Source organism: Neoarius graeffei, chromosome 16 (assembly GCF_027579695.1).
Source record: "Neoarius graeffei isolate fNeoGra1 chromosome 16, fNeoGra1.pri, whole genome shotgun sequence".
Taxonomy (NCBI): Eukaryota; Metazoa; Chordata; class Actinopteri; order Siluriformes; family Ariidae; genus Neoarius; species Neoarius graeffei.
The window spans coordinates 8,838,484-8,849,480 of record NC_083584.1 but is presented as its reverse complement, the minus strand read 5'-3'; the positions used below and the strand labels follow the sequence as shown (position 1 = coordinate 8,849,480).

The window sequence follows — 10,997 nt, the reverse complement described above, 5'->3', positions numbered from 1 at the left end:
TGTTGCACTGAAGTCTCAGTTTAACGTAGAGTTCTGGAACTTTTTATTTCATAAGAAGGTTTTAGAACCTTCTTTGAACTGCGTGCCATCATGCTGCTTTGAGGTTTTATTTTAGAGTTCTGAAACTTTTTAAGAAGAAGAAACCTTTATTCATCACATGCACACTTCAAGCACAGTGAAATTCATCCTCTGCATTTAACCCATCTGAAGCAGTGAACACACGCGCACACTCAGAGCAGTGGGCAGCCACACCAGAGCGCCCAGGGAGCAGTCAGGGGTCGGGTAACTTGCTCAAGGGTACCTCAGCCCAAGGCCGCCCTACGTCAACCTAACTGCATGTCTTTGGATTGTGGGGGAAACCGGAGCACCCGGAGAACATGCAAACTCCACACAGTAAGGCCCTCGCCGGCCACTGGGTTCGAACCCGGAACCTTCTTGCTGTGAGGCGACTGTGCTAACCACTACATCACCGTGCCGTTCTAGAACCTTGGTAGAACCTAGGGTCATCATGCTGCTTTGAAGTTTTAGTTTAAAGTACAATTTTAGTCATAAGAAGTTCCGAGAAACTTGGTAGATTCTCGGATTGTCATGCTGCTTTTAAATTTTAACTGATAAGAAGGTTCTAGAGACTTGGTAGAACCTAGAACCATCACACTGCTTTGAAGTACGAGTTCAATGTACAGTTTTAGTTAAGAAGAAGGTTCTAGAAGTGGAGTTTTGGATTTTTTTTTTTCAGTACAAAGTAGAGTGCCAGAATATTTGCGTTTATGAGAAGGTTTTAGAAACTTGATAGAAACTCGGGTCATCACATGATTTTAACTCAAAGTCATGTTCAGGAAGATTTTTTTTTTGTTTATTGGAAGTTTCTAGAATGTAGTTGGACACTCGGATCATGACCCTGCTTTGAAGTTTGAGCTCAAATATAAAGTCTTAGTTCATAAGGAGACTGTAGGGCATTGGTAGAAACTGTGATGTTATTCCAGACGTGTTATTAGCAGTAACGCAGTATTTGGAAAACTGAATTATTTGCCATGTTGGACGAGTCAAAGACAGAAGCAAAGGAGCTGAAAGAGACAGCAATTTTAATGAATTATAATCACAGTAATAGATTGCTCAAATAGCGTGTATTGCACATGTGTACACATATATGCACTCTATATACACGAGTGTGTGTGTGTGTGTGTGTGTGTGTGTGTGTAGCAGTTCGAACTTCGTATTATACACACCTTGGTATTGTCGCAACATGAAAGCATCAAGGAAAAAAAAAATCACAAGAAAATCAAGGAATGTGCTTTGATACAATTTTTAACTTCTGCATATCAATATGACCAGAAGAGACAGACAGAGAGAGAGAATTAAAATAAAAAAAAAAGATTTTAAAAAGACACCTTCAATCAATCACGTACATAAGAGTGGCGACAGGTGACGAAATACCAGAACGATGGAAAGGACGCGATGTCTCACTTTAAAAAAAAAAAATTAAGAAAAAATTTACAATAAACCTCAGCGATCATTAGAGCACTACATATACACATAACGTGAAATATCAATAAATATACAAATTTACTGAATTGCAAAATAGTGCGAACGCTGATACACAACAGTTCTCCCAGTGTCCACCTGCCATTTTATTTAGTTTTCATTTCTTTTAAAGAAAATTCCATCTGCCTATTGCTCTAACAAAAACCCCCAAACAAATAGTGCAGACCAAATAGGGCCACGCCCACATCCAAAATGGCTGCCCATCTGACGTACAACCAACAACGTTTTATTATTTTTTTAAACAGGGTTGAGACGCAAAGCGACGCACAAACGGCGACGAGACATGGTCACAGTACTGCCTGTTTCCACATATATGAATACATAAAGTACGGCTATGACGAAGTGTCACATGACCGGCTGACCTTCCTCACCACGCTTGTATTTTTTATTTATTTTTTTAAAACCTGTCCCACGCGGTAGCACGCGAGTGTGTCTGCGTGTGATTGTAGGCACGTGTGCTCTGAAAACGAAGTAAAAATAAAATCACGACCACCGAAATAAAAACAAACAAAAAACAAAAATGGAGATTTTTTTGACAGAAGTGAAATGTCCAGCTTTGATTTGTTTAGTTTACACACACTGTAAAGCTGTCAAAAAAAAAAAAATCTCAGATTTACAACCGACGTTTTAAACGAAACGTCTCAATTTCCAAAAAACAGCAACCCTTCATTTCTGACTCCAAATAAATAAAGCGGAGAGAGTCAAGAAAGAAGGAAGTTGCGTAGTAGTAGTAGTTGTTTTTTAAGACAAGAAAATTATACAAGACGAGCCACATCAGACTGAAGGCGAACGCTGGAATCAACTCATGTTTTCTTTCCCCAACCCCAAAAAATTTGAAAAGATTTATTAACATTTTATATATTTATATTTATATACAACCCATGAAAAGGGGACAACTCGCCTTTCAACAAGTATAGTTTGTTAATCATGAACCAGGTTGAGATTTTTACAAAAGAGAAAATGTCTGATCCTGAGCTCAATCCTAAAAATATAGTGACTTCACAGTGAAGCATGGTGGTGGGAGCATCGTGTTGAGTTTTACTTTTTTTGCTTCTTGATTGTTTTTTTAATTAATTAAACAAATAAGGAAACAAAATGAATCATGTCTTCCAACAAATCTCTAAATCTTTATATTTAAATACGTTTTCATAGGCGGCTCTCCGTTCGTAATGTGACTCTTAACGAGTGCCGTATTTAAAAGCGAGACTAAAAATTTAGCACAAGCTGGAATCTGATTTATGGTTGATATCAGACAGTGTTATCAAGGTGAGTCGAGTGAAAACCTTAAAAGAGTGAGAGAAATGAATGAAATGGTACAATCAATCTGTAGAGTGGAGTGGAGTGGAGTGGAGTGTACTACTGGTCCATTGTTCTCACTCGCTGTTTCTGCAGACACCTCATTCCAATGAACAGAAACAGTGATCCAGTTTTTATTTGACTCTCCCTGGGAGTATCGTAAATGCAACAAGTGACTAATCTGAGTGATCCAGATCAACACTTCTCACTTCACTTAGACCTCTATCTTACTTCGCGTTTATTGAAATTTTACCAAAAATGTTAATACATATATACGCTACATGACTAAAAGTATGTGCACCCCTGACCACCATGACCTTTTGTCCTTGTTGAACATCCCATTCCAGATTTATTCCCCTTTCCTGTTATAATAATCTCCTCCACTCTCCTGGAAGGAGTTCCACTGGATCTGTGGGGATTTCTGATCATTCAGTTCAGCTACAAGAGTGTTCGTGAGATCAGGCGCTGATGTTGGGATGTTGAGGTTGAGGAGGCTCCAGTTACAGTTACAGTTCATCCCAAAGGTGTTCAGTGGGGTTGAGCTGAGTTTGATCAGGGCTCTGTGCAGGACACACGAGTTCTTCCACTCCAACCTGAACACACCATGTCTTCATGGATCTCGTTTTGTGCACAGGAGCATCGTCATGCTGGAACAAGTTTGGACCTGTTAGTTCCGCTGAAGGGAAATTGTAACGTTAAAGCAGCAGAGACATTCTATAAAATTGCATGCTTCAAACTTTTGACGAAGAAGCTCATATGGGTGTGATGGGCAGGGGTGCACATATTTTTAATTATATAGTGTATTGTATACACTAAGGATGTGAAGATTCAATAGCTTGGATCAACGCAATGATTTAAAAGGCAAAGACTGAACTGATGCAACGATTATATGGAGAGAGAGGACAGACAGGGAGAGACAGACAGAGAGAGAGAGAGCACGACAGAGAAGACAGAGAGAGAGAGAGACACACAGACTGGGGGGGGGGACGTGTACTCGAGTGAAAAAGTTGAACTCGGTGTGGACAGGGACGCCTCCACAACCAACAAGTCTAGTCATTCTTGGTACCGATGTGTCCCAATGTATACGCCTGAAATACTCTTTAAACAGTCGAATTCGAAACAGAAGGTTGCTGCTGCCTTTTGCGCTGCTGCTGTAACACACAGGTGTCTCATAAGGCAGGACCCTCAACTGAAGGCATCTTCGATGGACGTTTGTTTGGAACGACATTTTAGGACAGCGTTTGTGGCATAGTGGGGCACGCCCCTGGGGGGGGCGTGTGACCCCGGGGAACATGCTTTTGCCGTACTAGAATAAAGTGTAATTGCACATCCACTACAGTAGGTGGCAGTGGCGCTCTCATTGTCAGGGTGTGCGCGGGGCGTATTAGCGCTATGGGGTAGGGTGTTTTGCGTACACACAGTACAGAGCAGTGAACACACATTGATTTTATTTAGTTTTATATATTGTGATCCTGAATTAATGTTGCTGATCAATTTGAATTTATTATTTATTGATTTTATTTAATTTTATTTTTCAGTATCAAATGGGGCGCGCCCCACTATTTGAAAAGGACCGAATTAGTTGGTTAAAAAATGTTTATAGTTTAAATAAGTTTTTTTTTTAATTTTGCAAATTGCAAGCACTTTGATGGACTTTAAATCTTTTCTGTTACAGACTAAAAAACGAAGTTATTCTTTGTTGTAAGTTGATCTATATTTCTTTTTTCTTTTCTTTAATGTTAATAAGGATACAATGTTATGCAGAGGTGTATTTATAAGTACACCTAACACCATTGTTATAAGTCTTAACAATTTTATAGACAAATTATACTATTTATAGTCGCGGCGGCGAGTGGAGGGGCGCGAAATGTTTTCTTCTTCCTGGGGGGCGTAACAGAAAATAATTGAGAAGCACTGGTTTACGGTAACATGTGACATCAGGACGCCATTGGCTTACAAATGGATTTGGTTACAGTCATGGCGTTATAAGAGAGTATGATGTTTATTCTTTGGTAACTTTTCAAAAACCTAACTCAAAAACAGCCCCAAAGCATATATTTGTAACCGAAATCACTATTCTGTGAACTAACTTTAAAAAAAAAAATCTTTTCTGTTGCTTGACAGAGCTGCCACACAGGTTCATGGGTGATACTGAGCATCGAGGATGTATTGATGTTGCCGCCAACTGCGGCAGTTTGTAGGAAATTGATCTTACCAAGGTGATCAATTCTGTGGACAGGGAAACACTAACACTCTGGCCAAGCCTCGCCACTGGACCAGGAGGTCAGGGACAAGAGAGTGAGGCTGGTGTCCTGCGCAGCCCTCCCTCACTATAATCCAAGTCAAGCACAAGCCATGTTCCTGGACCAGCGGACATGGTCATCTTTGAAACCGAAGGACGAACAACTAGTAGAATCAATAAAGTGAGTGTAGCATTCAGGCGACTTCGATAACGTGTCTTTGACGCGAGCGAGAGAGGACTGAAACTATCTACCAAGTTGAAGGTTTATAATGCAGTCGTTCTCAGCTCCCTACTCTATGGATGCGAAACCTGGACCACCTACTGCAGCCACGTCAAGGATCTGGAACGCTTTCACCAACACAAGTTGCGTTTACTCTTAGACATCCGCTAGCAAGATCACATGCCTGATGTAGATGTCCTAACTCACGCAAATTCTACCAGTGTCTAGTCAAAGATAATAAAGTCTCAACTTCGCTGGTCAGGTTACCTCGTCCGCATGCCCAACTATCAGCTACCCAAGTGCGTCTTCTGTTCTGAACTAAGTAACGGTAAACGAACTCAAGGTGAACAGAGAAAGCGCAATGAGGACAATCTCAAGCGCCATCTAAAGCTTTGCAAGATTGACCACCAAACATGGGGAGAAGCAGCTACCATGGCATAATGCAGTGTTTGAGGTGGAACGCAGGGAAGCGTCGCATGTGAAGAGGCTTTCTCACCATGACTGGCAGCGCCAGCGTGAACTACGACCCCCACCGGATCTCTTTTGTGTGTGTTGTCTGCAGCTGAGTATGTTTTGCGAAGATCGGGTTGATCAGCCATAAATGTTCTCACAGATGCTAATACAGATTGCTATGCTGGGATCGTCGACGATGACACAAAATATATGTGTCAGTCCACCAGATTTTCATACCAGATGCTCAGATGATGGATTTTGAGTTACTACCAAGCCTCAGGAAATACAAACCAAAGTAAAACTGGACCAAAGGAAGTTACTGTAAATCAGACATGAAATTATGTGCATGCAACCCAAAATGGTCCATTTTCCAGGATGATACAGAACCTTGTGAATCCATCAGGAGATAATCTCGATTGTAGATCATTGGCGAATGTCCCAGATTTGTTGAGCAACAGAGCACAAAATGCTGCTCGGAAGGTCAAGAAGACACGTGGTGAACTATTAGCGTCGCCAAGCGAATCCATTTCCATCCATTTTCTTCTGCTTATCCATAGTCAGGTTGTGGTGGCAGCAGGCTATTCCAGGCATCCCTCTCCCAGCAACACTTTCCAGTTCTTCCTGGGAGATCCCAAGGCGCTCCCAGGCCAAATGAGATATATAATCTCTCTAGTGTGTTCTGGGTCTACCCCGAGGTCTCCTCCAAGTTGCCGGAAAACCTCCAAAGGAAGGCGTCTAGGAGGCATCCTAATCAGATGCCCAAACCACTTCGGCTGACTCCTTTTGATATGAAAGAGCAGCGGCTCAACTCCAAGATCCCTCCGGATGTCTGAGCTCGCCAAGCGAAAACTGCGCTCGCATGATCGACGCATTTTCACTTCAAATCAAAATGTTATTCGCTGATTTTTACGGCAGAAGGAAGATCTATACTTGTGTCAGTTGTGGTGAACGTACCCCGTAGGGGCGCTATTGAGGTGATTATTCATTGATAGTTACTGGATCAGCCAGCGAAAACGGTGCAAAACGCTTTTCAACACTGTTTCTACACGTTCTGGAAACAGAGCATCTGGTACAAAAATCCCATGGCGCGACATATATACGTTTGTAGGCATCTTAGAAGACAGGAAATGAGAGTTTGATCCATTTTGAATGATCCTTGGTGCCTCATTGAGGCTTTGAAACTCACCCTGTTTTGACCAATCTAATCCAAAATCTAATCTGTTCATCTGATCAATGAAGCAATGCGATTCACGATGGAAAAACTTTGCTTTAGACGTTCGTTTTCATAAATGTGAAGACAGCTTGTACACACGGACGTGTTGATGATTTTTCTGTTTACTGATATAGTCACGTGAAGTTCATTCTAACTTTGAATAATCTGATCTGATCTGATCACATCTGTCTCGTAAGAATAAGAACCACGCGCAATTTTTTCTGCCAAATGTGATTGGTTTGAACGTGACAAAGTATTGGCACACAAAAACTATCTCCGTCATTAGAGCCATAGCTGTGATGTTAATCTGTAAAATAATAATTGAGGAGATGGTGTAGGCAAGGTGAATGCTTTATTAAATTAACTAGCTTTATTATTATTATTATTATTATTATGTGCTTTAATGCTGGGGTTAGTCCACAGTGCTGTCTCTTTTTCTATCTGGAAATCTTCAGGATTTTTTTTTCTTTTTTTGGAAAGAACTCAAACATTTTGAAGAAATGCAAAGTTGTCCCCAAACTTCAGACGGGCAATGTGTACACTCTTAGAAAAAACAAAACAAACAAACACACAAACAAAAAAATGGGTTCTACAAAAGGTTCCTCGTGTATTTAAGGGTTTCTTTAAAAAAAAAAAAGTGTCATGTGGAACCTTTCTAATAAATTGTAAAGGGATTTAAAAAAAAAACTGTTACGATTTCTGTATTTAAACTTTTTTTCCTCCGAGTGTAGAGTTTATCCATTTATTATAAAGGTATTATAATTATTAGTGTTATAAAGAAATGTGCCAGGTTAAGCCCCGCCCACAAGAACGATTACCGGCAGAAGTTTCTACTAAAAACCGGAACATGCCGTAACAGACTGAATATTACCGAAATCAGCCCGAATGTGACGTTTCTGTAAAAAAAAAAAAAATAATAATTAAAAAGAAACAAAAAAAGTCGATAATCACACACAGTTCACTCAAACACTTGTAAACAAAACAAAAAACAAAACAACAAACCGTTACGAAAATAAAATTCATCTGGTGCAAAAATAATAGCAGAAATAAAGCTCTGTGATTAGAACGGGTGAGTGTCGTAGTGTCTCAGTGGTGTTTGACCTTATTGCCTGCATTTTTAATCATAAAAACTTTTTACAAAGTCTGCAAATGTTGTGTTGTGTGTTTAAGGAAAAAAAAAACAAAAACAAACAAACCCCAGAAAGAACAAACAAACAAAATAAATCATATCTGCCCTTAAAACCCTGATGCCACATTCATCGCGCAGTGACACGACATAACATATACACATCTATATATATATATATATATATATATCTGTATATGTATATATATGTATATGTCTGTATATAGATATAAAAACCAACTGTGCATCTGCACGCAGCACATTACACACGTTTTATCCGTACAGAGTATTTTAAATCGACTGAGCAGATTAACACTGATAGCTGTTTCTCTGTGTGTGTGTGTGTGTGTGTGTGTGTGTGTGTGTGTTAGATTTTCATATAAAAAAGAGAAACATCTCCATATAAAAGTGACCACAGACACTTAATTTTCTGAAGAAAAATAAAAAAACAAACAAAACAAACAGAAACTGAAGTTTCCTGAAGTGAGAAAAAGGAAAAGAGTCGAGCTTGTTTTATGTACAAGAGACGAAAAAGTGACCGAAAAACACAAAAACTAAACACGAGTTGGTCATCATCATCATCGTCGTCGTCGTCGAAGTGTCACGATGTGATCACACACCACATCGGGGCAACACAATGGAGCAAGGCTTAAGGTCTGACCTTTGACCCCTGATCTGACAGGAGGAGAGGAAATGAGGGGAGGAGTCCGAGCTGAAAACTCTGACAACAAAATGGCTGAAAATCGGTGCTTTCGCCTGATGAGATTAAGGCAGAGAGGAAATTGTGAACAAAGTCAACATGACAGAGAAGTGTGTGTTACTGTGGACGTCTGATGCAGTGTGTGTGTGTGTGTGTGTGTGTGTGTGTGTGTGCAACATTAATTGTAGCATAAAAGGCACCGAGTCGGCCCACGTTCCCTTGTGAAATAAATACCAAAACCATCCGTGTGTTTAATTCAGTCCGAGAGTCAGTCCGTGATTCAGAGTGATTTAGTGAATCAATCAGGGAAATAAGTGATTCAGTGGGGGAGTCAGTGATTCTGTGAATCAGTCAGTGGGTTAGTGAATCAGTGAGTGAGTCAGAGTGATTCAGAGAAATAAGTGATTCAGTGGGGGAATCAGTGATTCTGTGAATTGGTGAATCAGTCGGTGAGTTAGTGATTCAGTGAGTCCCTTTTTCAGTGAGTCAATCGGTCAGTGTGCTTTCTTCTTGTGTGTTTGTGCGTGAATGTGACTCTTCAAGAAACATCCCGACGTCATCGTCCTCAAATGCCGAAAAAGGTCACGGGTTCCTCCTCCACAAACGGACAAATACAAAACGCACACACTCACATATACACCTGTACATGTGTAATATTCATACACGTCTGTGTGCTTTTGTAATCATACATAAAGGCCGTCAGTGTCTACGCGGATTAAAAAGCGTCTGCGTTGAAATCTTTTTGCATCTCGTACAGGAAATGTAGTCTCCCCCCCCCCCACACTTTACGCTCCTTTGCCATGACAACATCCCAGCATCGTCTGTTTGCACATGTTCCATGAAAGGAGCAGAAAATAAAACAGTTATTAAAAAAAAAAAAGACCGCTCCTGGACGTGTGTTGACTGGCCCACCCGGTCCTCTTCCTCCTCCTCTTCCTCCTCCTCATGTGGGAGTGGAGCGGAGTTCTGCGGACGTCCATCGAGCACTTGGAGAACGAGTGAAGGAACCGATCAAAGAGCTGCGTGGAAGGAAAGGACGAGTGACTCAAAGGCGAGCATCGCTGTCGAGCAGGTGTGGACACCACAGCGTCGTGCTGGACGTTTCTGCCCTCCTACAGCACGGGCTCCTCCTCCATCGGCTCCTCAGCAGCCCTGAAACAAACGACGACGGCATGTCATCACTTTTATCCATTTACACTTACGTTATAGCTACAGATTTGCTTCTGATTGTTACAAGCTGAAACATAACACATGTTCAGCTGCTGTTCTAGAAAATTAACCAACATTTTCTGACCAATCACAGTCCAGAACTGTGGTTTAAAAATTATTAAAGATATGACTCCTACTAAGAGCTTTAACAACGTCTAAAAATAAAAGATAACAAGACGGATAATCCGTTTATTAATCTGATTACTGTGTGTGTGTGTGTGTGTGTGTGTGTGTGTGTGTGTGTGTGTACCCGCTGCTCTGTGAGGAGGACGTCGTGTGCTCCGTGTCCACAGTGAGAGACGCCATGGCTGTCACAGTGTCCGCTTCGTCCTTCTCCCGCCGCTGAGCGTCCTGGAGAGACTGAGACACCGTGGGAGCTAATCTCTGTACGGAGGACCAGTGTTTACCTGGGGGAGGGGGAGGGGTGTTAATAATTAAACTGTATTTTATGTATATTGAGATTTTAACGCTGGTCTTTGTCACACAGCAGCTTTACAGAAATACATCAAATCTGGATATAAACTTTACGTTTATAAATGCATCCTGTTAGAGAATAAATTTAAAAGAAAATGTAATAAAGTGTGGTGTGAGTAACAGAGCGATAATAAATCTATAATCTGTATAATAATATATTTATATTTCATCATTATTCTCAGGAGGAACAAACAGGGACATGTGGGTGGAGCTAAAAACACAAGTCACTGATCAAACACAATCAATCAGAGAAACGCCATTTACAAAACTATCACATCTCTCTCTCTCTCTCTGTCTGTCTGTCTCCCCCGTGTCTGTCTGTCACTCTCTGTCTGTGTGTCTCTCTCTCTGTCTCTCTCTCTGTGTCTCTGTGTGTGTGTCTCTCTCTCGGTCTCTCTCTCTGTGTCTCTCTCTGTCTGTGTGTGTCTCTCTCTCTCTCTGTGTCTCTCTCTCTCTGTGTCTCTGTGTGTGTGTCTCTCTCTCTGTCTCTCTCTCTGTGTCTCTCTCTGTCTGTGTGTGTCT

At 41.0% G+C, this 10,997-nt stretch overlaps 1 protein-coding gene across 1 annotated transcript in view; it reads right to left on the bottom strand.

The window, feature by feature from the left end:
• Positions 1-7,301: 7,301 nt before the first annotated feature.
• Positions 7,302-10,997, bottom strand: part of hdac5 (histone deacetylase 5) — a 197,677-nt gene continuing 193,981 nt past the window's right edge. The window contains 2 exon segments of the mRNA XM_060942459.1: positions 7,302-9,944; positions 10,252-10,408. Coding sequence (XP_060798442.1) covers positions 9,905-9,944; positions 10,252-10,408 — 197 coding nt within the window. The 3' untranslated portion in view covers positions 7,302-9,904.